The sequence below is a fragment of the Mustela erminea genome, chromosome 4 (genome assembly GCF_009829155.1).
Source record: "Mustela erminea isolate mMusErm1 chromosome 4, mMusErm1.Pri, whole genome shotgun sequence".
Taxonomy (NCBI): domain Eukaryota; kingdom Metazoa; phylum Chordata; class Mammalia; order Carnivora; family Mustelidae; genus Mustela; species Mustela erminea.
The window spans coordinates 45,670,131-45,697,155 of NC_045617.1; the positions used below are offsets into that span (position 1 = coordinate 45,670,131).

The following is a 27,025-nucleotide window of genomic DNA, read 5'->3' on the forward strand; positions in this document are numbered from 1 at the left end:
GGACCATATCTTCCTTATCCATTTGTCCATTGAAGGGCATCTTGGTTCTTTCCACAGTTTGGCGACCATGGCCATTGCTGCTATAAACATTGGGGTACAGATGGCCCTTCTTTTCACTACATCTGTATCTTTGGGGGAAATACCCAGGAGTGCAATTGCAGGGTCATAGGGAAGTTCTATTTTTAATTTCTTGAGGAATCCCCACACTGTTCTCCAAAGAGGCTGCACCAACTTGCATTCCCACCAACAGTGTAAGAGGGTTCCCCTTTCTCCACATCCCCTCCAACACATGTTGTTTCTTGTCTTGTTAATTTTGGCCATTCTAACTGGTGTAAGGTAATATCTCAATGTGGTTTTAATTTGAATCTCCCTGATGATTTAAATCAGGGCAAGGTGATTTTCAAACAAGATGAACACCACCATTGATGTTTCATTATGTAGACTCGACTCTTGGTCTTTGCTTATTTATGTTCTAGTCTCCCCTGTCTTGCTGTCTGGCTTTCAGTCACTGTAATTTACTAGCTTTTGCCTAGTTGCAGAGAATGAAAAAAAGCCAAAAGCTACAATGAGATGAACAATGCTTACTAATCACTCTATGTTCTGAAGATGTGGTGTAAGAAGAGGTTGAATCCTACGTCGCACCAAACTCATGAGTATGTATCCATACTGCCTGTCATTAGCAGAGATCTTCACTCCCATTTAACTCCACGCATAAACCTGGGCTCCAACTTCCCCCCTGCATGAAGGTTAAAAACTTTACTATTTTCTTAGGCTGTAACAGACTATTGCAGTGCCATTGTGTATGAATGGGAAGAACAGAGAGCTAAGTCAATTGCTTTTTATAAATGATATGCATTTCAGAGTTTTGGGTATTCTTTTTTTTTTTTTTTAAAGATTTTTTTGTTTATTTGATGGACAGAGATCACAAGTAGGCAAAGAGGCAGGCAGAGAGAGAGGAGGAAGCAGGCTCCCCGCTGAGGAGAGAGCCCGATGCCGGGCTCAATCCCAGCACCCTGGGAGCATTACCTGAGCTGAAGGCAGAGGCTTTAACCCACTGACCTACCCAGGCCCCCCTAGTGTTGGGTATTCTATTCCCTACCACAGTACTACTCACCTTATTCCTTGTTCTGTGAATGGTGTTGGTCCACAAATGCAGATGAGGACTTTGGATTTGTCTAAACTTCTTTTCAAAAATTCAGAAAGAAGAGCTGGTGAAATGTGTCCCCGCTTGCCATTCCATTCAGAAGTAGGTGCTGAGAGAACAAATTCAACATCAAATCTAAAGAAAAGAAACATTTTTTTAAAAAAATCTATTATTTTAAACATATTATTAGCATGTTTCAAGTTCATGAAAATATTTTCTTTTTCCCCCTTGAGAACAACTTAATGCAAGAAGAGTGATACACTTCTAGAAAAGCACTAGAATACATTGAAAGCAAAGACAACAAAAACATATAGGCAAATGCATATTTACTGAGGATTAGCTTTCATTACAGATAAGAAGAGTAGTCTGGCATTATTTACAGGATTCACTAGAAAGAGACTTCCAAGGGATCTCAGAGAACTCCACATTTCTATTAATAATCTGCTTGTATAACCATAAGAGACTCTTAATGTCACAAAACAAACTCAGGGGGGCCGGGGGGAGCAGGGTAGGTAGAGGGTGGTGGGGTTATGGACATTGGGAAGGCATGTGCTACGGTGAGTGCTGTGAAGTGTGTAAACCTGGTGATTCACAGACCTGTACCACTGGGGCTAATAATATAATACCTCTATTAAAAAAAAATAATCTGCTTGTATAAATCATAGTACAGGGCGATTACCAATGACATGTGCATTTTAACACATAAGTGCATGTGCTATTAATGACCTGAACCTCTCCAATGAATTCCAGACTCAAGGGCCTATTTGACTTCTTACTATTGCTCTCAATCACTTCAACCTCAACTTATGACCTCCCTACCACACTCCTGATGTTATCCTTATGAGTGGTGCCATTGAACTTGGTTGCCAAAGCCAGGGATTTATTCTGGATACCTTTTCCTGCCTCATCCCTCACAGGCACACCCTCGCCAAGTCCTCGCTCCTAACCGTGTGTCTATCTGATTCTGTCTTCACATGCTGCCCATCCTCCTTCTTTCTGCCAATGTTCCTACCATGCCCCACTCTTCAGTTCTTAGCTCAAGCATCATTTCCACAGGGCGAAGTATTGCAGCCCATCAGTCCTTTGTTATATGTGGTGGAGACATGTCTCCCTTTCCCTTTTCTTCAGCTTGTAAATATGTGGTCATCAAGATGACAAGTCCATGAAGTCCACCTTCCCCATTAGATCATGAGCTCCATGAGAAGAATGCTTTGGCTGTCAATGTGCCCCTAGTGGCTAACACCCAGGAGGTGCTCAAACACTAAGAAATGATACACAGGAAAAAGGAAATGTACAGAATTAAAGTCAGAAAGAAGAACATCAAGCTAAGTCTCACCACGTAACTACAGACCATTTTCCCCCATAGTTCTGTAATCTGTTGAGTGAACAACTGGTAAAGAATCACAGTAAATTAAACATTTTATGTTGTACCTGCTCTCCAAAGTAGCAAATGCCAATTAATTCTTCCCACTTTTAGTAGCATCAGATCAAATGATTTTCTACCATTTCCAGTGAATAACTAAGATATTTTCTCAAGACCAGCAGAAATGAAATCATCCATTAATGTCAATCTTAAGAAAAAGCGGAAAAAAGTTTCCCTTGCGAGGGGGCCAAGGGAGCCAAGCATCACAAGAGAAACAAGAGGGATCTGGTGCTGCTCTCCCTCACATCGCTCTGCTGCCGCTGAGTCCCCAAAACAGACTGGCATGAAGCACGACAGACCAACTCAGAGTGCCTGCCAGGGGTGAGAAAACCAGTCCTAGCTCTCACCCAGACCCCAGACTCTAGGTCTTATTTGCCCATGTATAGGACAAGGTGGGAGAACTCTATGATCCTTATTCTAGTATTCTGATTTTTATATTTAAGAACCCTACAGAATTACCTTTTTTTTTTTTTTTAACCTCTGAGGCTCCCAGGTAGTTTCAGCAGCACTCTAATCTACTCTGTACAAAAGCGCTTCCCAAGGGGTGCCTGGATGGCTCAGTGGGTTGGGCCTCTGCCTTCGGCTCAGGTCATGATCTCAGGATCCTGGGATTGAGCCCCGCATCGGGCTCTCTGCTCAGTGGGGAGCCTGCTTCCTCCTCTCTCTCTGCCTGCCTCTCTGCCTGCTTGTGATCTCTCTTTGTCAAATAAATAAATAAAATCTTAAAAAAAAAAAAAGCTTCCCAAAGACTTCCTTTTACTAACCGATTTTTTCCTTGTTAGCATGTAAAATTAAGATAGTTTTAGATAATTCTAGAATGTTGTATTTGTTTACTGCTCCATGAGGGCAGGAATGCTTGCCTGCCTTATTTAATACTGGATCTAGGCTTGGCTTGAGGAAAGAGTGCAAAAATGCCTGATGAATGAATAAAGAAATGTATTTACAAAGCCATATTGGTCAAAAATAAAAACTGTACTTTTTTTTTTTTAAAGATTTTATTTATTTATTTGACAGAGAGAGAGATCACAAGTAGGCAGAGATAATATATTATTAGCCCCAGTGGTATAGGTCTGTGAATCACCAGGTTTACACAAAGAGCCCCATGTGGGGCTTGATCCCAGGATCCTGGGATCATGACCTGAGCCGAAGGCAGAGGCTTTAACCCACTGAGCCACCCAAGTGCCCCTGAAACTGTACTTATTTTTTAAAAATATTTTATTTATTTATTTGACAGAGGAGAGAGAAAGCACAAGCAGGGGGCAACAGGAGAGGGAGAAGCAGGCTCCTGGCTCAGCAGGGAGCCCGATGAGGGGCTCGAGTCCAGGACCCTGGGATCATGGACCTGAGCCCAAGGCAGACACTTAACCAAATAAGCCAACCAGGCACCCCTAAAAACTGTACTTAGAAGAACAAAGTCATATGTTGGCATCTATGAAATCACATTAAAAAATGTACATGAACTTGTAAGTGCATTTTTCTGGGAAGACATTATCCTTCATCAGATTATCAAAGGAGACCCAAAACAGCTGCTGAACTACTATCTTAAGACATTCCCAATTACACATAGACAACTGGAGAAAAGATAGAAACTGCCTTGCTAAATTAAAGATAAAAAAGTGTCTCCTCTAGCTCTATTTCCAACAAGTCTGTCACTGGAACAAAACTATGAAGACATATAAATCAATAGTGGTGTCCCTCTCATCTGAAAAAAAACCTCACAATTTTCTTTTACTGAGATGTTTAAAAAAAATAAATAACAGCCTATCATTGGCATACTTTCTGCAGGTGTCCACTGAAGGGTGGTAAATAACTGAGATCCTTACATAAATGGTGTAAACTTCTCATACATTTCATATTTATTCACACAATGGTCCCTTGACTGTAACTTTTAGGCACTCAATGAAAAAAGTGAACAGTCACACGGATGCAATTTTTAGGGATATTGTGAAAGGCTGCTATCTTGCTTATCCCCTTCACAGGACTAGAAGAGCTTACACTGGAGTAGGAGCCATATCAAGTTAAGACTCAAGAACACTTAAAAGAGTTACCCTATCAAGACACCGATGGTTACTATGGAATCCTCTCTTCTGGTTTATTCTGGAAGAAGGCCAAATTGCCACCTGAAACAATTACAGTCTTGAGGCATAAGAATAAAAGTTCCAAAATTCCTTCCTGCCCTACGATTTCAAAATGCAGGAAAGGTCTAGAACTCTTGAAAATGTTACCTGACAATAAATTTAGATCATCTATAAAGTGCAAAGCAACATAAAAAGAGAATGAAGAGAGAAGAGACCTGCTCCTAGAAAATGCCTGTGTGTTCTAAATGTCAATGGCAGTAAATAAGCTTGTGAAAAAAATTCTTTTAGAGTAGATGGATAATGATCTGAGATGAAATATCTTGACATACAAATGTATTAATTCAGTCTAAATCCTATGCAGAGCCCGCAGTCATCCAACAACCAAGTCCCTCCTCCAGGCACTCAGCTTCTGAAACCTACCTCCTTCATAGTTCTTACATGCGTCCCCTACCCTTCCATGTTTACTACCACAACTTCACTGAAGCCCTTAGACCTCTTATCTAAAATACTGCCCTAGGGGTGCCTGGGTAGCTCAGTCTTAAGCATCTGCCTTTGGCTCAGGTCATGATCCTCAGAGTCCTGGGATTGAGCCTCGCATCAAGCTCCCTGCTCGGCAGGAGGCCTACTTCTCCCTCTCCCACTTGTGCTGCTTCTGTTCCCTCTCTCGCTCTGTGTCTCTCTCTGTCAAATAAATAAGTAAGATCTTTAAAAAAATGAAAAAGTAAAATAAAATACTGCCCTAATACCCTCAGCCCAAATCTATCTGACACATCATTGCTATTAGTTCTCCTAAAAATCCTGATCCCATCTTACAACTTTGTGCTTTTGAAGCTTCCGTGATTAGTAACTACCCAGAGAATAGTATTTTAGGGTATCCAGGGCCTAAAAGAAAAATACTAGATCATATGGTATCTGTCTTTCTCATTTTCTCCATTCCCCTTACTATTATACTCTCCAGCTCCATCCATGTTGTTGCAAACGGCAAGATTTCACGTTTTTTGTGTGTGTGTGTGGCTGAATAATACCATATGATTTCACTCACACATGCAATTTAAGAAACAAAACAAATGAGCAAAGGAAAAAAGAAGAGAGTGAAAGAAACCAAGAAGCCGACACTTAACTACAGAGAACAAACAGGTGGTTACCAGAGGGCAGGTGGGTGGGGGATGGGTGAAAAAGGTGGGGAGGAGTAAAGAGTGTACTTATCATGATGAGCACTGGGTAATGTACAGAATCATTGAATCACTATACTCTATACCTAAAACTAACAGAACATGTTAACTATACTGGAATCAAAATTAAAAACTTAATAAAAAATACCAGAAACAGCAAGAAGACTTGTTATTTGCACACAGGAAAATAACTCACAAAATAAATAGCTAGGGATTAAAATTTGATAAAATATATACATTATGGAAACACTTCTCAAAATGAATCTGATGAAATACTGTGTGCTTCCTGATGTTGAATGGTAATCCATGAGAAAAGGCTAACCTATCAAATGAGTTTGGGACTACTGGGTTAAGAAAACTTAAACAGATTTCTTCAGAATTTCTCAAAACCTTGCATATGCTAATTTCCCAGCAAATCTTCAAGGAGGTAATATGGCATATATTCTTTCTCAAATTTATTTATTCACAGAGCCCTTTAGCGGGGAACACACAAACACTCCAAAAAACACATTCTAAGAAACACACCATTTGAGGACCATCTGGGAGGAACAGAGTGCTTAAGGGTCCAGATTAGGGGTCCACATATCTGAACACATCATAGGCTGGAGAAAAAGAAAGGGGTTCGGGCACATCTTCCATTTACTTTTGACTCTCAAATCATCAGCTTTTGCTAGATCAACTGGACTGAAATACTGCGAGTCCTAATGCGGATACCAGAGTACAGAAACAGAGCCAGTCATTATCCGCAGAGCCTGTGGGTAATAAAGGGAGACAAGCTTCCTTCCCATGTGGCCAGAGCTTCCCATGCCCACTTTGTACACACTTACTTAATATATGAATTACACTCAAGGTCTTCCATTCCCCGATTTTAACCTACCCTGTTTCTTTGGCTGCAAAAGGAGAGGATTTGAGGTGATCACCACTAAGATTCCTTCTAAATAGATCTAATTAATGGTTTTATTTTTGCACAGTTATTTCACATTGTTCTCCATTATGCAACATATATAGTTCAACAAAACTGGACCGGGCTCTTTTGCTAAATGCTAAATCACTCAACATACTGGCCCTTATGGTTTTTTGCTCCTAAAATCCTATCACCCAAATTTCTTCTCCTGTTCACAGAAATGCTAATTGCTTCCCAAAGCTCAGCTCCAAAGCCCCTTCTTCCATTGAAGTTTTGCCATCCCCACCCTCACAAAAACAGAATCACTCTATAACCTTTGTAACATAGGATTTGTACCTCTCAAAGTACGGTCTTTACTGTTACTACTGACCTTCGGGACTTCTCCACCACTAGGTCCTCTTACTCGCTCTGTGTCTTTTCCCAACATTAAGAATGCTTTTCACAGACATGTGAAGTGAGGCACATGATCCACTGGTGCCTATAATGGGGTACACAACACCGTCCTTTGGGCCCCCATTCCTTTGCTGCTTGGAATCCCTTTCCTTTTCTCTTTCCCATATGCCCTAAACATTAATCTCATCCTTTCTAAAGGGAAAATAAAGACACTAACATATTGAGTGTGTGGAGTGCAATATTCTGTGCTGGGTATTTTATCTTTCTAGAGCCCATTTGCCAAAATATATCAATAGTCTTGGTATTCTCTGACCTGTTGATTCTTTTGATGAATTTTTATCCTTTATAGAGAGGTACAGAACAACTTCTAATCTCTAGACCAAACAGCAGGGGATTGGTTAAATAAATCATGGTATGCTTACATGATCAAATACAATGTAGCTATGAAAAATCATGGTATAGTGCAAGTTTTCCCAAGTGGCAATACTGGCCTTTGGGGATGGGTATTTCTTTGCAGTGAGAGTCTGTCCTGTGTGCTATAGGAAGTTAGCAGCCTTCCTGGCCTCTACCAACTAGATGTCCTCAGTGGTGATGATAAAAATGTTTTCAGACATAAATGCCCCCTGAAGTCATGGTGGCAGACAAAAATTACTCCAGATGGAAAACCACTGCTTTAAAGTAGTCTAATGCACAGAATAGGCATAATACACTAAGTAGAAAATGTAGTTATAAAACATACAGTCAGTATGACTACATTATTTTAAAAAATACAAAACAAAAAGATCAGTATGGGGGCACCTGGGTGGTTCAGTTGGTTAAGCAACTGCCTTCAGCTCAGGTCATGGTCCCAGAGTCCTGGGATCAAGTCCCACACTGGGCTCCCAGCTCCATGGGGAGTCTGCTTCACCCTCTGATCTCCCCTCTCATGCTCTCTCTCACTTTGTCTCTCTCTCTCTCTCTCTCTCAAAATAAATAAATAAAAATCTTAAAAAAAAAAAAAAGATGAGTGTGTGTCTGTGCACACGTGTTTGTGTGTCAGAAAGAGAAAGAGCACTTAACTAAAAGAAGGTTATTTTCTCCAAAAATGACTGCTCTGAAAGTGAAGGAAAACACTTTTTATATTTCTATATTACAAAATGTTGCCCAGAAGTCAATCTCCTTGTCAAGCTATCCTACCCCTCAAAGATCATTCTGCAAAAGCTGAGAACTCACAGAGCTAGAGCATTCTGCTGGGGTGGGACCTCATGCATAACACTGTTCAGTAGTCAAGAGAAAGATAAGTGAAGTTCAATTTGCATTCCAGTTTACACAGTAATTAGCTACATCCACTACAATACATATTTGCTTTCTGTTTTCTCTAGAAAAATAAATGTGTGAGATTTTGCTGGATTTGAAAAAAATTTTTTTAAAGATTTTATTTATTTACTTGACAGACAGAGATCACAAATAGGCAGAGAGGCGGGGTGGGGCAGGCTCCCAACTGAGCAGAGAGCCCAATGCGGGGCTCAATCCCAGGACCCTGGGATCATGACCCAAGCCAAAGGCAGAGGCTTCAACCCACTGAGCCACCCAGGCACCCCAGATCTGAAATTTTTTTTTTTTTAAAGATTTTATTTATTTATTTGTCAGAAGAGTGAGCGAGAGCGAGCACAGGCAGACAGAGTGGAAGGCAGAGTCAGAGGGAGAAGCAGGCTCCCTGCGGAGCAAGGAGCCCGATGTGGGACTCGATCCCAGGATGCTGGGATCATGACCTGAGCTGAAGACAGATGCCCAACCCACTGAGCCACCCAGGCGTCCCAGATCTGAAATTTTTTGAATGGAGTCTTAACCACTGGAGTTAAGAGTCAAGTGTAATAACATATTTGGATAAAATTCAAGTAAGCTATTTTCTGTTCAAATTCTACACTTAATGGAACTTGATTGAAATAGAAATATCCAAAAAAAGTATTTATGATATACCTGTGTTCTGCAATTCTGTGAAGTTTAGCAATGTGGGTCAATGAAGGGATATATCCCCTGGATTGCATGGGAAAATAAGCCAACACAGTATGCTGTTCGCTGTTGTGCCCCTGTATGCAGGCACATGATAGAAGCTCCCATGTATTTAATGAATGAATGAATGCTACACATATGCTAATTCTGGGTGAGGCCTCTACATATACAGTACCTCACTGACCTCCATACCCAAACAATTCTATGAGGTAGGTATTGATATTCCTATTCTACAAATGGAAATACTGAGGCCTTAAATGCTAACAGAAACACAGATGTGAGTATCTAAAATAACTTTATATCAAATCTGAACTTTTACTTTCCTTTTTTGTATGGGACTTAACAATGAACAGTGCTACAAAACCCATCAATAAGCCTTTAAGGTTAGATTTCTTATAAACCTCAGAATATGGTAACATTGCAGAGAGACATTCCACAGCCATCTATACAAGCACAGCCTTTATGTCTCCAGGGACCATAAATTATACAATGCTAGAGGTCAGTGCCTCAAGCAAGGACAGCTACGTCTCTAGGAAGAAGAAGGAGGAGGTAAGTGAGCAGAGAGAGAGTGAGAGCACAGAAGCAAGAGCGGAGAGCAAGAAGAGGAGGAGAAGGAGCAGAAGGGGAAGGGTAAAGGCAGGCCGGAAGTCCGAACACTAGCACTTTTCTCTGCAAGGTGGAGAGGAGCACAAGCCTGGTGAGTGCTATCAGTCCAGTCAGCCAGACGTGAGAAAACAAAAGTGGGGCCTTTCCTCATCCTCAACACTTCAGCCTATGCAATCCACCAACCCAAATTCTGATCATGTACACCAAAACAAAACAGAATGAAAGGAAACACACTGTATACTTAGAGGCTGTCAACAGATTTCTTTAGACCAAATACTTCTTAAATCAAGTTTAACTCCTACTGAAAGACTAAAAGGACAATGTCTATTCATTCAAATACTGGTAAATGGATCTTCTTGTACAAGGGAACTATCTTAAAAAATAGCTTTGTCAAAATACTGCCAGAAATACTTTGAAAAAAGCCCTAAAGTAAAATAAATAAATAAATAAATAAATAAAAGCCTAGCTACGCTGTTTAAGTTATTTGATTAGGAAAACTGGAGCTCGAACAGTTAATACAGAAATGAAACACATGTAGGTAGAGTTCTTCGAAACCCAAATCCACATATCTGAGGTAGGGCTTCCCAGTTTTCAAGGCACTTACACAATCTTCTCTAGTCCTTGCATTATAGCCTTATGGAGTAAGTAGGAAATATGTCATTATTTTATTTTGAAGAGACAGGCTCAAAGAGCTAAGTAATTTTTGAATAAGTTCCAAACCACTGAAAGGTAGAATGAAAACTCAAAATTAGGGCTTTAGGCTTTTTGACACATACTCTTCTAATTTTCCACTTTGAAAATAGTGAAAAAGACACTTGTGAACCCAGGAACTGGTATTTCTTTAAACCATGATCTAAACTGCCATATAGCTATCTGAATCATAGTTAATATTCTTAGGTTTATGGTGTAAGTTTGTAAGAAGACTAAATACTTAAGGATAAGTAAGTTCAAGTCATCCTTAATTTGTGAATGTTACTTATGAAGAGAGAACGATGGAGGACAGAAGGAGGAAAAGCAAGAGGAGGCCAAGGCTTCCCTTAGCTAGGACACTCAGAAAGTATTCAATGAGAAATGGAGCCCCAGAATAGCTGAGTTTCTGACATCTTTAACTCTAACTTTCAAAAGGGCCTAGAATTTTATCTGTACTGCATGATCCTCAACCTATTTACTTCAGATATTTTGTGTGAAGTCCTTTCAAAGGACTGAATTTCTTACAAATAGCTTCAGAAATGCTTTAGAAAGTATGACAGCTAGTCCGAGCCACTCTTCTAAAAAATTCCTTTAAAATTTCCTACCACTTTTAAATCTGTTTAGAGGACTTGGGAATATGCCCGTTTCAAAAATCTTATTTCAGCTGACAGTGCTAGGGCTTTTTTTCAATGAAACAGATTTTCATGTTCTCTTGTTTTACCACAGTTTGGTCTGACTCAGACTTTTCTCTATTGCCTATCCCAGCATTTCCCAAGGTGTGTACTGAGGACCACAGTCATTAATAAGCATTAATGTAAATAGACAAAAATGAAGAAAATCTTAACACTGTATAAAAAAGCCCCCCATCTTGAAAAGTCACAGTGGACATTAGCATATTAAATGCTCTAAGAAATTTTGTACTAAAGAAAAATACTTATTTTTGCTTGGTCTATCTCATCACATTTATTTGATTTGTGCCCACTATAAAAAAAAATCTTGAAATATCGAGTTGGGTACACTACGTCATTTTCGATGAAACCCAACTCAGTATAAGTCACACAATGTAAAGCCCAGTATATATTTTATTGATACATATATGATGTCATGTTAATCTTATTGAACAATACTTCTTTGAAGGAAGGGTATTAACATTACTTACACTGAGAGAATTATTGATTAGCTTATTTTGTTTTTGAAGGAGCTTCCTGGCCAATTAAAAACTCCAATCAAAGGAGTTAAGGCCTAGACTGACTACATATTTTTGAACATTGAAATGCGGAGCGAACACCAGTTTAATACCTTTTATCTTTAAATGCTAATTTCTCCAACTGGCTTCTCCAAATTATATCATCCTCTGTTTTATTGAAGAACATCAGCTTCACTTTCCTTAAAAGAAAAAACAACAACAACTCAAAAAGAACTATTTTGATTACATTTAAGATACACATGAATGGAAAAGTCTTAACATAAAGTGGCATGAAATGTTTTCTTTAATGCCGATTAGGTAACCAAAAGTATCCAAAATAAAAGAATCAAGTTAGTAAAACAGCTAGGACTGGAGGACATAGGGTAAGAAATGATAAATTACGGAATGAGCATTTATCCATTAAGGTCCACTGAGTAATTAATTTGAAGACCTTATACTAATCTAACAGCCTCACAAAGGATAGTAATTAAAAAGATAAAATTACATACCTGAGACTGGGTATGTTAGTCAAAGCATAATTCAGTATTTTAGCCATTGGTGTGAAGCCTGTTCCAGCTGCCAATAAAAAGAGATCTTCTAATTCTTGGAACTGGGATGTTTTAAAATTGCCCTCAGGATTGCTTACAGAAACAGAATCTCCTAAACAATGAAATATAAACTAAATCAGAAAAAAAAAAAAATCAGGGAAACTGAAGTTAAGCTAGTTGCATTTTGAACTCTGATGAGTAAAAGTGTGAAAGCATAACTTTCAGACTATTAATCTTAAGTCTTTTAAAATGTGTAAGGCGTTTTGAGAATACTCATTAATGTCCCCAAGTATACTTGGATTATATCATTCTAACCAAATTAATAATGCTCATTTCCCATCATTATTTTCCCAAACCATCTGGAGTATCTAATTTACAAACTACTGACAAGCATTTAAATATAATTTGTTATCAGAAAATTGATTGCTAAACTAAACCACAAGCACCTCAAAAGCAAAGTCCAAGTATACCTGCCTTGTACACTACAAGGTGGAGAATATATACTCAACTATTTTCATATTGATTCTTAGCCAGAGCAATAAAGCTAGGAGAGAAAACTGAAATAGAAATGTGTTCTATAGTCATACTTCAGTAAACGTGCTAACTTCACCTCCATCAAATCTTTGAAAAGACCTATTGATTAGAAAAACTCTTCTGAATTTAATGCCTATAAAAACAAAGACCAGAGACCATACTTAGAGCATGCTACTTCACAATCTAGAATAAGAATATTCAAGAAAAATTATTTGCAGTGAATTTGATATAATCACTATGTACCACTCATATAAGAGAACTGCCTTTAGGACATTTCAGAAATTTACAATGTAATTTTAAAAATAAAAAAAAAAGCAAAACATTTAAAAAACATTTTAAAAATTTCAAATACTTTTCTCCCCCTGCCCGCAATGGTCATAAATCTTCCTTCTTGTCCATAGCAGGATAGTAAGAATCCTGCAGTAACTGATGAATTAAGTATTATAAAGGAACAGAAGCTCCCTGTTCTAGTTTAAAAGGACCGTTAAGATCAGAATATCTTCAGGAAAATGTCAGTCAGTTTTTTACTAAAGATGCCTCAAAGAATGATGCTAGCTTGAGAACTTCTGTGAGCACGCCAGTCCTCCCAATGTCAGAAAACTGATTAGACTCAGGCAAGGGGCCCGATTTTAATCAAGTTCACAAGATATTAAAGTAAACCTGCCAGAACAGTGACTGATTTATGGAAGGCTCTCTGCACCCAGCGACCTGAACCCTACACACCCCAACCAGGGCATCTCATTCCCAGAAGCAGGGCATTTGAAGAGCCAAAATCATCATTAAACGGTTGCTTGGTGAAATGAAATTGAAACAAAGAAGTGGATAATTTCATAGGGGAGCTCATTTAGGCCGTGATGAGGCTTCTTGAGTGATCACTACCCTCTAAGTGGCACAAGTATTTGTGCTATGTCTAGCTCCCCTGGATGAAGCTGAAAAAGCACTGATCTTGTTCTTTGGGCTTTCCCTTTCCACACTCTAGGCTAATTCTCCACCCTGCTCTGTTTACACAGTCTCTATAATTAGGATATAATAACACGGGTTCACTTTCCACAGGCTGTGTTACAGTCATGTGTCCATCCACCACAAGAGGAGAGTCACTTTCACTAGATTTGCAGGCATTCCAAGATTCTTTAGACTCACATTTGACTTATGTAATCAAAGAGGACTAATCACACCCACTATGTAAAGACTGGCTTAACTTTCACAACACAACAGATTTTCTTTATTTCCAAATTTTAGTGAGCTACTTCACTGGTACCTCGATGTTACTGGTAATGTTGTGTTAGAAACAAGAAGAGAACTTTTACTATTAAACAAAAGGCAGTGAAAAGCTGCAGATGCAGGGGCGCCTGGGTGGCTCAGTGGATTAGGCCACTGCCTTTGGCTCAGGTCATGATCTCAGTGTCCTGGGATCGAGCCCCACATCAGGCTCTCTGCTCAGCAGCGAGCCTGTTTCCCCCTCTGTCTCTGCCTGCCTCTCTGCCTACTTGTGATCTCTCTCTCTGTCAAATAAAATAAATAAAATCTTAAAAAAAAAAAAAAGTTGCAGATGCAGAAAAAGGAACAGAAAAAGGAACAGGGGGTCTTGAAATCTTACTAGATTTCATGATAGTCTTTTTTATTAATTCTTTCAAAGTACATTTATTCAGAGTCTATTATGTGCCAATTGCCATGCTAGGTATAGGAACTACAAAGACAAGTTAAGACAATCTTTACCCTCAAATCCAAAGTTCTGTAAAGAAGGAATTTTATTTTTTCTTATCCTAGAGCTATGAACACAGTGTTAGTTACTGAGGGGTTCAGGAGAAAGGAGGCTTCATAAAGGACGTGATATTTTGTTTGGGTCTTTAAAGAAAAGGCTACCCAACAGGTAGAGGAAGGGGTGATAGGCATCCTATGTGAGGCACCTGCAGGTATCTATGAATGAGGACAATGAACTTGTGGAACTCTGAGTAACATTCACATGAGTAGTTACGGCAAGAGATGAAGCTGGACAGATCATGAAAGTCTGGGCTGAGAGATTATGATGTGCAGAGGACTTCATCAGTCAAGTTGTGAACACTCGTGAGAAGCTTCAAAGCTGGAGAGCAACCTGATTAAATCTATCCTCAGGGCAGTTGGGAAAGGCAGACAAACAGAAAGAAAAAGATACCATTAAAGGCAACTGAGAGAGAACAGTTAAAGGTCATGAGAGAAATGATGAAGTGTTGATCTGAGAGGGTGGCAGAAGGGATAGAAAAGAGAGAGTAAAAAGTCACTGTGAGGTGGACTCCTTAGAACTTAGTGGTGGACTGGACTTTGGAGGGAGAAAATGGGAGCCTGCAGACTGGGCTAAGGATGATCCAGTTGTGCTGAAGAATGCGGGAATAAGAATAGGTTGGTGGGATAAAGAGAACATGACTTTGGTCATAGACATGTTGAGTTTCACTATTTCATGGACTCCCACATGGAGGTAACTAGAGGACAGTGTAACACGTGATCCAATCTAGAATACAAATGAGGTTTAAAAAAGAATACTAACCAATCTGAAGATGATCAAGCTCTGGTGTGAAGAGTCCATCAGGATAGACTTTGATCAAAAAGTAGATGTATTTATTGTTGAGAAGAACTGGTTCCTTGAACTCTGAGAGTAAGAAATCAGATACAGGTGTATATGGCTTCACAATTTCAGTACCTAGAAAAAGTTATGACAAAGAAATTCAATTCTAAAAATCTCAAAAGCTCTGAATAAAGATGAAACATAACTGATTTTATGATGCTATCAGTACATACTTAATCTAATGTGTATATAATTCTATATATATTATAAGTGTGTGTGTGTGTGTGTGTGTGAGTGTGTGAAATGTGTATTTCAGCCTAAGCACGCTGAAATAATTTACACAAATCAATACTTTACCCATCATATAAACACTGTATATTTATTAAGCGGGGTGTAAGATGATAGGGGTTTATGGTAATAAACTTAGACAACCATCTGTTCTATCAGGATATAAACTTTGTAACGGGCTATGAATAAAAAGGCATCAAAAGTTTACATTGTAAACAATGTAAACTACAGACTCACATAATAACTTTGATCATGCACCAAATTTTAATAATGGTTATTGATGGCCACAGTGATCATTTGGGTTGAGAAAGGGAAGAATTTCACTTTTTGCTTTATATATTTTGAATTGTTTTAGTATTTTTATACACAATTTTTATACACAATTGTTACTTTGGCAACTGAAGGAAAAAGATATTAATACAACTACCTCTAAGAATATAATATTAAAAAAAACCAGGGTAATTTTAATACGAATTCCTGTTATATTTTAGCTAGCCAAATTCCATACAAAGAGGAGTCACCACACATTGAAAAGACCATTTTTTTACATGACTCCTTGACATATATAGAATTAATCTATGTGTAAATTCTAATCCATCGACAGTAACTGTGCTGGGGAGCATACCAGCTATGGAATGACATCCTGGTACTGGTGATGATGACAGGAGGAACGTCCTAGCGCCATGGTAATACGGTGTACCGACCAAGTCAGCTAGACTGACTGAGACTGATGTGAAAATGTGAACTTCTGCAGCTCCAAAAGGCCAAGAAAACGTTAGACGTGGTTAAGGGCATTTAAAGCAAGTACATAAGGTAACTTCAGGATGAAAATGAGGGGAAAATTTCCCAGTGAAATCTTTACAGAGCTTCTTATCGCAAGGGCATGTGTAAGGAAATCATTTATAATCATCCACTCATTTTGAATTTCACAGATTCAACTCCATAAGTGACCCAAGCAGACATGGTTACTAAGAGATACTGGCATGTTTTTCTAGTAGTTTCCCCCCACAGGACCACGGGGCACTGCCTCACCTCTTCCCTTGAGGGTTCTGTGAGGAATATATCCCAGTGCTGATGAAACCCTCTCTCCCTGACTAGCAGCAGTGTCTTTGTTCTCCACATTGCATGGTGTGGCTATGGCTCCAACACATTAGAATGTTGCATTTACAAATCTAGAATTGGGCTATCACTCAATCAGCTGCCAGAAACATGTATTAATAACCTAAGCAGTTATCTCCTAAAAGATTAGTACTGATTTGGAACTGCTTATCAATAAAGAAAATGTTTCCCCAAAGCCTCTATTTACCTTACCTGTAATAGTTAGCTTGAGGTAAACATGTTGCCCAGTTGGCACCTGGAGATGAGCACTTGGTGGTAGCATCAAGCAGAAGAGCTTCGTATCATGAGTAACACCTTCCTTGGAAATTAACTGGCACTTTCTATAGTACAAACCTAGAAAGCGATTCATTTTCTCTTATTGATGAATAAATTAAGTAAGAAGTAACACTAGACCCACTAAGTGTCAGCCCAGACAGATTCAGCTTCTATGCTTTTGCAAGCTTGAATTTCACTAAAATGCCTATGTACTTTGAAAATTCATCAGGGGTCTGAAAATCTTACAGTTGGAATTTCATTTTATTTCCTGAGATATCTATTTTCTAAAACCTGTCAAAACTTGAGTAGGTTGAAAAACAAACTCTACTGAGTCTTATTTCCTCATGTCTAATTACAGCATATTATAAGCATTATATTCTAAGAAATTAAAACCTAACTTATTTCTTCATAAATTCACTTTTTACATAATTTCATCTTTTAAGCCTCATGTTCACAGTTACATAAATATATTACATATGTAAAAAAATATTTGATAATCAACAAACTTACATTCTAAAGTCTTTTCTTACAGAGTGGTCTTAAAATTTAAGTATTTAACATTTAACAATATTAAGATTATTAAATTTAGAAATACTTCTTTGATAAATCCAGGAAAAATAAACAGTCTATTTCTCTATGTTTGTGTATGAATTATAGAACATTTTAACTGTCAAGAAATGATTAAAATTAAAAAATAAACTTTTATGTTTAAGGGTGTACATTCTCAAGACCTGAAAAATTAATTTTTAAAAAGATTTTATTAATTTGAGAGAGGAAGAGCACACAGAGAGGGAGAGGAAAAAGCAGACTCCCTACGGGGCTCGACCCCAAGACCCTGAGATCATAACCCGAGCTGACGCCCCATGGACTGAGCCACACAGACACCCCTACTTGGAAAATTAAGTGAAAAATGAAAATTCCCAATCTGTGCTACTAATATACATATAAACAAAAAGGAACAAAGTGTTTCTATAAATACTGAAAATACTTGAAAATAATATCCCAAGCGCAGAAAATATATACTATTTTTATACAGAGTAAAATAATACCATTTAGGTTAGAAGAACTTGTTATAGAAATTCTGAAAGCATTAATAGTCTCATACAGAACTCCTGTAGATCTAAAGAGCATGCCAGACTACACTGATAATATTGGTTTGTTTTATTATTTCCTCTCTTATAAAACAGCATTTATAGAGATGGAAACGGATTAACTCTGATAATGTATTTCTTTTCTTTTCTTTTTTTTTTTTGGCCACATCCATGTTTTTATTTAGTTTCTAACCTCCATTAACACTAAGTTAATATTGCAGAAAATAGACACATTTGGAAATTGATCTGAAAAACCAGAACCCATTGGAACAGTAACATGGAAAGTCCCAACAAGAACGACTGCATGATACTTCGTGTTTGAAAGGCACTTCCCCCTTAACTGAGTAATGTTCATGATTAGCCAACTGCTCCACGTTTCTCGTCTACCCTCTGTACCATCCACGTAACAAGAAGGAAGGGTCCTAGCTCCGGCTGTGAGCACACAGGAATTCTCTAGAAACTTTGTTTTGCATCCAAGCCCACTGGACAGCTGGCAATAGCTGGATTCCTCACAGGACAGATTCTCAGGAAGCTTTGACCATCCATGGTGGGGCTCCTGGGAGCAAAAAGCAGATGCAGCGGCCCCACAGCAGGAATTCCAATGAAGGTGAAAATATGGGCTCCATCGCTCAAATAATAAAAAGAAACGGTGCCAAGAATCATGTCCAAGAAAATCCCTAGTCAGTGTAAGTGGGGGCTCACCGAGAGAACAATCACAGGCCTGGTGCTGACTTGGAAGAGATCTCCTTTTCTCAAGCCCACTGTCCAGAAGCCAAGTTCTGCAGATAGCAGAATGGGCCCTGGTCGGTCAGCGGAGTCTCTGCAAACACCAATGTCCCATTTCTTGCTCGTCCCCATGTCCATCTCCCAGTAGTGGTGGCCAGAGGGGAACCCAGGATGCAAAGGGCATAGTAGAACCTCTCGGCTCTGGCCCTCCAGTTCTGTCTGGAATACCCACAGCGGACACTTCTCAGGTCTCAGAAACGATGAGGTAGTAGTGGTTGGTGGTGTCGACATCCAGGGTCACCTCCATGTGACCTTGTGCATGTTTGGGTTCTTGTGCAGAATGGCTTTCTGCTAGGGCTCCAACTCCCTCATCCTCAAAATCAGCCTCCCAAGATGGGTGCTGGGCCAAAGGTCCTTCTTCCAAGAGAGCACGGAGGATGAGGGGCACCAGAAACCCTCCCCACCAGGCTCCCTCTGCAGTGAGTCGAAGCAGTGGAAGCAGCAGGTGAAGCCACACTTCAGGTTCACCGGCATCTCCAGGTAAGTCAGGCACACAGGTGTGTGGCCATGACCATTCAGCCCTGCTCTGGCCCCAGTTCTCCCCCTGATTGCAGTTCTCTGATAATGTGTTTCTTCTCTTAATTATTCCTTCTTTTTTTAAATTTAATTAAAAATATTTAAGTAGGTCAAGATTGACTCCCGATCTTAGGAAGTGAATGCCCAACACCCAATAATGGTTTGTAGAAAACTGAAATTCACTCATAATCCTAAGAAATCATTTTGGGCATGGTTTCATCCAATTTCTCTTCTTCCCTTATCCCTTTGGATCTTAAAGACCCTGGTCACTAAATCTTTCCATCTGCCCCCATGGTAGCTCAGTATGCAGATGAATTTAGAGTGCAGCATTGCACACCGAAACCAAGGGGCATTACTGAAGTCACCTCATTCTAGTGCCAGGGCATAGCTCAGACCAAATTAAAGCTAAAGGAACAACTGTAACCTTATCCTAAAACACCTAATCCAGTATTAGACTGACAATGAGATCAGTGGACACAGGCTCACCTAGAAGGACAAATGAAGGTTCAAATGATCTCCTTGTCCCTTCCTTTCTGGGACCCAGAGTGAGAACACAATCACAGACCCACATACAATATGTCTGAACATTTAAAAGTTATAAGTCAGATGAATAACTGTTAAATAAAATATGTTCTATGCTGTATCTTGAAATAGACCTTTGAGGGTTAGGTTCAAATTCAGGATTCCTGAACTCTTGAGTTCTACAGGAAGATGGCAGAGGGATGAGAGCTGTACCCCCAACTGACTGGCTATGGCCTTCTCCCAACCCCTTCTTCTCTCACCTCAGGCTCTGTCTGATACTGAGTGGAGCCTTAACACGGGTGTGGACACACTAGCCCATGTTTAAGGTCATCCTCTTGCTTTCCTCATAAACAGCCTTGGCCATTCCTTGAATGCAAGTGGATTTGGAGCCATCTGAGCAGGAATTCTGGGTTGCAGATACCTAAAGTGCAGCTGCTGAAGGAGAGGGTGAACTGAGGTGGACATTTCTTGGCCTTACATACTTCTCATCCTGTGGGAGGGGGTGGGACAAGTAGCTCTCTTACAATGACAGTGAATGCATGCCCTTCTGAAAAACGCTACTGCTAGATGAAAGGTTCAACTTCTGACCTTCAACTCTAGCGTTTGCCAGAAAGGATTTGCTACCTGAAGTATGCATTTCTTTAGTTATATTTCAAACACAATGAAAGCCCCAGTTACAGTCATTTACTGACAATTCTTGTTAAGTCCATAGAGTATTCTTACTATTTAACACCCAAGAGATAATTTCAACATCTTGCCTATTAGTCTGCCATAATTTTAAAGAACATCCAGGTTCTAAAAGTTTAGGAAACACTGAAGAAAGTTTTCATCTTTTAATTACACTGCAGAGAGAGATGGTACAGACAGACAGCTGTGAAACATATGAGGAGAAAAGACTAGGGAGGAGACACACTGACTATTTCAGGCCACGCGGTGCCATTATTTAAATGTCAAGTCTCTGGTTTTGTAAGCATAAATAATTATATAAGATAATAAGAAACTGAAATAAATATAAGATGGTGAAACAGAAGCATTAAGACAAAAAAATTTCTGTCCCAAACACCTGACTTCTCTTAATAACACACATATAATATTACTCATGGTAATAAATATTAAGGATAACATGATTAATTTGGGCATACTCTTTTCTTCTGGTTGAAAAGAGATGGTATTTTTCCTTCTAAAGAATAGAATTTCACAAGGCTCAAGTCTAGACAGTCTTCAGTGGGAGAGAGAACACAAAAAGAACCCTGGTTACAAGTCCACACTGCCTTCCATCTGGTCTTCCACTCCTACTTGAACTTAGTACACTTTTAAAGCACCTATACACTCTACTTTCCCTACTAGAAAAAGAGGCTTAGAGAAGTTAAATAGCTTGTGCAGAGGCTGAGCTCTGCTCTCACAGAGCAGCTGGAGAAGATGCGGGAAGAGGCAAGGTGTGATTAAGAGTTTCTTGCCCCAGTTCATAGGCTTTGCTCAAAAAATATGAAAAGCCACTGTTCTAGACTAGCTTATGGTTTGGTGTCTTCCTCCCTGTTCTAACCATGTCAGTTCAAGCATAAATATAGACTAAGCCTCCACCCTTTACAACCTCCTACTAACTATTTAATGTACAAATTAAGGAATCAGTTCAGCAAGTCAAAACTCACCCCAGGTATTTCTCTTCTTGAACATTTCCATTCTCTACTGTTCTCACTAACTGTAATTTTTCTTAGCACTCATTACTACTTTCATCACCTAAATGTCATTTGCTTACCTCCTAATTTGCAATCTACCTTTATTCATTTATTCCTCCAAGATCTTCTGGAACCAACGTAGGGCAACCAATTAGTGGGACTACACACTTAAAAATGCAATCCATGGAAAAGAAACAACCCCAAACACACTAACATCTATAATAGTTAAAAATGTATTTATGTACATACCTAGATATATCCACATAGGAAAAAACACAATCTATAGCCATTCAGTAAAATACACATTCCACTAGAATCTGTCACAGTTCACATAGCAGAGGCCAGGCTCATTTAGCCTTGCTAACTACTTCTGCCAAGACAGTGATCTTGATGAGCAATGAAGTGACTGCAGGGATGATGTCCAGAACACTTAAGTATAAACTATTTCCAAGTACTGTAAAATGTTTAACATTTTGACTACTGAGAAAATAATTCAATCTTATTAAGTTATCAGACTATCTTCCTATACTGAAGATGCAACAAAGTTGGAATATTACTCTTAAAAGAATTACATAACTGCACTTATTTTTTGTTGTTTTTAAAAAATTATTGAGGCTTTTCACTAATTTTCATAGAGCTTCCACTTAATCTCTAGTAGTTTAATTTTAATATCCTCACTCAAACCCCTTTGTATATATGAATAAGAACTAGGTTTCCTGGGTGGTTCAGTCAGTTAAGCATCTGACTTTTGATTTGGCTCAGGTCATGATCTCAGGGTCATGATATTGAGCCCCACACTGGGCTCTGTGCTAGGCATGAAGTCTGCTCAAGATTCTCTCTCTCTCTCAGAAAAAAAAAAAAATCCACAACTTGTTGTCAAACACTAAGGATAATACATAACTGTGGACACGTGTCTATTCATATTTTAGAATAAAACACAATGAAACAGAATGCTCAAATACTGAGAATTTTCATACATAATTGTTAAATTAGTATTATCAATTCGACAGGAAAGCACAGATTCCTTCTTGTTTCATATTAAGATGTTTTACTACCTCAGACTGATGGGAACTGAATTTTCCAAGGTGAGGATTTTACAGAGTTGAACTAGGAGAAAGGCAGCTCTTTCTCCAAGACTAGATTCAGTGGAGTTTTTTAGACCACACACCATTTAGGAAGATTGTCACAAAATCTGAACACCGCTATACCTAACACCTTTTGTCTCTTGTTCCGTAACTAATAATGCAGCCAACACCGTATACTCGAGTGCCTGAACCCCCTGCATTCTAAGGTTTTAAACCTCTTCCATTTTATTTTTTTAATACAGTAAATATTTCTCACTCAGTTATAGCCTGCCGCATCTAGTCTGTGTTTCTTCAGATCTCACATTTGGGCCATTCTAACAGAGATGAAAAAAGACAGCAAGATGCCAAAGCACTGTATTGGTTACCAAGTTTGAGACAACTCCATGTGTGCTGGGCAGAGGAGGTAACTGAAGAGAAAGAAGCACACAGAAGTTTTTCTTTGCTACTTGCAAAACTTCTTCATTTCTCATAATTTTGAATGCTTATTTTGGGGCAGCAAAGAAACATGGATGTACAGGCAAAGAATAGGGAGAGGTGTAAGGGTGGCTCTTCTGACCCCAGCAAGAAAATCTGTTCCATAGAGGGCAAGCAGCTTGCCTGCAGAATCACAGGCCCCACAAAAAGGCTCAATTAAACGACTGCTTACAGTATGTGTCCATAAGCACATTTATAAGCACAGATAGTACCTTGGTGTGTGAGTACACACGTGTGTGTGATATCTGCAGTTAAGAAGCCATTACGACAGTATAGGTCAAACCATGTGAAACCGTCAGCTTTCTAGGTTAAAAATAGTAAAATATGAACAATTTCACATAGTTCAACTTAGATTAAAAAGTTAACTAAAGTTACAGATTCAATGCATATATTTAACACAAAGGTTTATAAGTGGCTGCTGACATCAAAATTGTGACAAAATTTTTTAATTTTTTTTTAAATTAAAAAAATTTTTTTTAGAAAATTAAATTAATTTAAATTAATTTAATTAATTAAATTATGACAGACAGACTTCTTTACAATTTTGTTTCCTGATGTTCACTTACTGAGGTGTTTGTTGGCAAATCTATAAAACTAACTCTGTCTCATGATCAAAGGCCCCACAGTAAAGGCAACTACAACTAAAATAAAATTTTAGGTTGGCTATAGAAATAGTAACCCAATTGCCTATCAGTTGTGTGCACGCATACACACACACAGACACACACACACAACTATTCACTTATAATCGTCACTTCTTGGCGGGGGGCGGGGGGGATGATAAGCAAACAACTTAAAAATGGTAATCTAATTCCACTGATATAGTTTATGTTATCACCTGTTACCTGTGGATTAAAGGTAAAAATGAAGTAGTTTCTCTTCTCAAATTATGTTCTTTGTTTTATTTTAAATCTTTAGTGTAAGTAAATTCTGAATTTGACATGAGAAGGTATCGCATTAAAAGTTTTAGATTTTTACATGTTTATTTTCAAAACTTCATTTAGCTAAGAAATTTTAATAAGAGGAAGGCAGGATGCTAGTATTGTAAGAGTCAATAATTTTAACATACTGAAAACCTAGGACCACGTGACAGACTATGAACATTTGACATTACTGACAGCAAGTTAATCATAATAATTTGATAGAAGTATTCAGCTTTACAAGTGACTAATCGACAATTTCTGTCATGATTTAAGAAATGGAAAGAACAAAGAAGAAATTACTTTTGCTAATTCAGTCACACACATAAGCGCCTCCCCTAAACTCTGAGTCATTTTCCAAAGTGGAAAACCCAATTCAATGAAAAATACCTGCATTGCTCCAATTTCAGACAAGAAACCTAAAACTTAACTGTGGGGATTCATGACTCAAGAAGAAATTTATGGCAGAGATAAAGAGTTCATGGCAAGCCTTGGGAAATTACTTAGAAAACCTGACTGATGCCCATTCTAACAATTTCCAAATGGAGGTCACCCTTCATTCTTAGTATCATTTATTTCTTGGACTTAGCTTTTATCTGGTTTGCTATGATTTTTCAATCACTAGATAGATACTATCAGGGCAAGAGATTTCACTTTAATAATACCTCTTTTCATTGCCACGGTCTTCTATCTATTTTCTTCTGATCTGCTGGATCACACTATTATTTCTCTATGTTCTTTCTCTCTTCCTAATACCACAAAATTCAGACCTCTGCTCCTATAAAAGAATTCTATTCGGCCTTTCCCCACTTGTGGCTTACATTTTTCTTTCTCTACAACTTGCAAAATGCCCTGCACAATAAGTACCTAGTAACAATCTGAGGCTCTTCCTGGAAAACCATTCCTAGTTCTTGTTAAGTATTTGAAAGTTATTTTCACAGCATTGCTGGAAATTCACCTCGTTCAGGAAGTGGCTCCCAATGAACTCATCTATATCTGTTTGCTTGGGGTTACTTTGGAATATGCTCAGTTTGTATTACAGAACTTGCTCTGTAATACAGAATACTTTATAAGTACAGAATACTTAATAAAAAAGTATTCTTCAGTCTCATGTCAGTGTGTGTTCTTTCACTTGGGAAAATAATTAGCACAGTGCCTAAAACAGCTTTCTACTGACTGTGGCTATACAAATTAATACTACCTGGTAACTTTCCTGAAATTAAATATCCACAAATACAACTTTGTAATTTTAAAAATATTTATAATAATTTTAAATATTTAAAGATGCTAAAGTTAATACATGTAGTTAATTCCTTCTAACTCCCCTAAAATAATAACAAAGGGGTGTGTGTGTGTGTGTGTGTGTGTGTGTGTGTGTGTGTGTGTTTGGTTATTTTTTAAGGCATAAGCCTGCAAGGACATAAAGAATGGAAATAAGAAAAAGCAGCAAAACTCTAAGAGCTGACAAGGCAAAGAAATGACTGGTAACTGACTCAGCAGATTCAATAATGCTGATCTTAAATTAGAAGTAAAAAAAGCGAAGATTTGACTCAATGTAACAAAAAATCCCTGAAGGCTCAGAAATTGGCAGGACCAATTATATCTGAAATCAGAGTGACGCTGGAGCTGAAACCACTTTCTGGGTGAAAGTACATTTAAGAAATCTAGATTGCTCCCACCTCCACCTTTGCTCAAGTCTTCCCCTATTTAGCATAGCCACATGACTAAACTTCTCCTATTCTGGGAAAATATTAGAAGTGTATTCTCTAGAGTGGGTAAAACAAAGGGTCTCTGGGTTTGATATATGTTATAGGCTGAATTGTGTCCCCCTCAATTTTCCTATCTGGCAAATATAACCCCCGTACCTCACAATGAGACTACTTGGAGACAGGTTCTTTTGAAATGTGAATTAAGTGAAAATGAGGTCATTAGAGGTGGTGATCCCTAATCCAGTGTGATTCATATCCTTGTAAAAAGAGGCAATCGGGACACAGACACAACAGAGGGAAGATCATGTGAAGATGGCCACCTACAAGCCAAGGACAGAAGCGTCAGAAAGAACAGACTCTGCCAACACCTTGATCTTGGACTTCTGGCCTCTGGACTGAGGAAATAAATTTTTGTTATCAGGCCACTCAGTCTGGTACTTTGTTATGGCAGTATTACCAACTAATACAGTATGCTAGGCAACAAACAAAAAAAATTAAGTTTACAGATACCTAGCCTTCTTTCCCCATAAGACTTCTGAAATTCTAGGTGCAAAGTAGGAGACTGTCCATTCTCAAGTCTCTGACAAAACAGAGTCATTGAACTTGGGAACAAGAAAACAATCCACCCATACAGTTAATATAACTGTCAATAAGTCACACCAGCATTCACAATGTTTCTGCGCACCTTTTGGTTAGAGTGACACCCCCAGAAATATGATCAGTTAATCAAGGATCAGTGACCTTCAAAGAAAGCATCTAACATGAAAGATAGACTAAAACAAACAAATGAACTTTGGGGCAAAGGTTACATGGGAAGAGGGAAACTCAAAAGCTCTATCAGTAATTATTAAAAATATAAGAGAGGCTATTAAGAATAGGATACTAGGGGCACCTGGGTGGTTCAGCTGGTTAAGGGTCTAACACTTGATTTCACCTCAGGTCATGATCTCAGGGTTCTAAGATGGGAGACCTGTGTCGGGCTTCGTGCTGGGCATGGTGCCTGCTTGATATTCTTTCTCTCCCTCTGCCCCTGCCTACACCTCTCCTTCTCTCTTAAGGAGGAAAAAAAAAAAAAAAGGATGCTAAAACAAAAGAACAGAAATCAAGAGTTCTTAGAAGTTAAAAATAGGGGAGTAGAAATGAGTAACTCAGTAGAAGAGCTGAAAGATACAGCTAAAGAAATCACTCAAAAAATAGAACAAAAGGGCAAAATTGAAAATAAGACACAAAAAAATGAGCTATTTATAAGTGTAAAAGATTTAAAGTAAGAATACTTCCACACAGGAAAAACAGACTATGAAGAGAAGGAAAATCAGTATTTCTCAGAACTGAAGGTCATAAGTTTCCATAATGAAAACACAGCACAAAGGATAAA

The 27,025-nt window shown here is 38.5% G+C and overlaps 1 protein-coding gene across 4 annotated transcripts in view; it reads right to left on the reverse strand.

Annotated features, from left to right (window-relative positions):
* Positions 1 to 27,025, reverse strand: part of LOC116588276 (cytochrome b5 reductase 4) — an 88,279-nt gene that overhangs the window by 5,144 nt on the left and 56,110 nt on the right. For all 4 annotated transcript variants that reach the window (XM_032339142.1, XM_032339140.1, XM_032339141.1 and 1 more), the window contains 5 exons: positions 16,809 to 16,949; positions 15,192 to 15,344; positions 12,098 to 12,248; positions 11,702 to 11,788; positions 1,115 to 1,279 (listed from right to left, as the gene is read on the reverse strand). In XM_032339142.1, the coding sequence (XP_032195033.1) occupies positions 1,115 to 1,279; positions 11,702 to 11,788; positions 12,098 to 12,248; positions 15,192 to 15,344; positions 16,809 to 16,949 (697 nt within the window). The remainder of the gene's footprint in view (positions 1 to 1,114; positions 1,280 to 11,701; positions 11,789 to 12,097; positions 12,249 to 15,191; positions 15,345 to 16,808; positions 16,950 to 27,025) is intronic.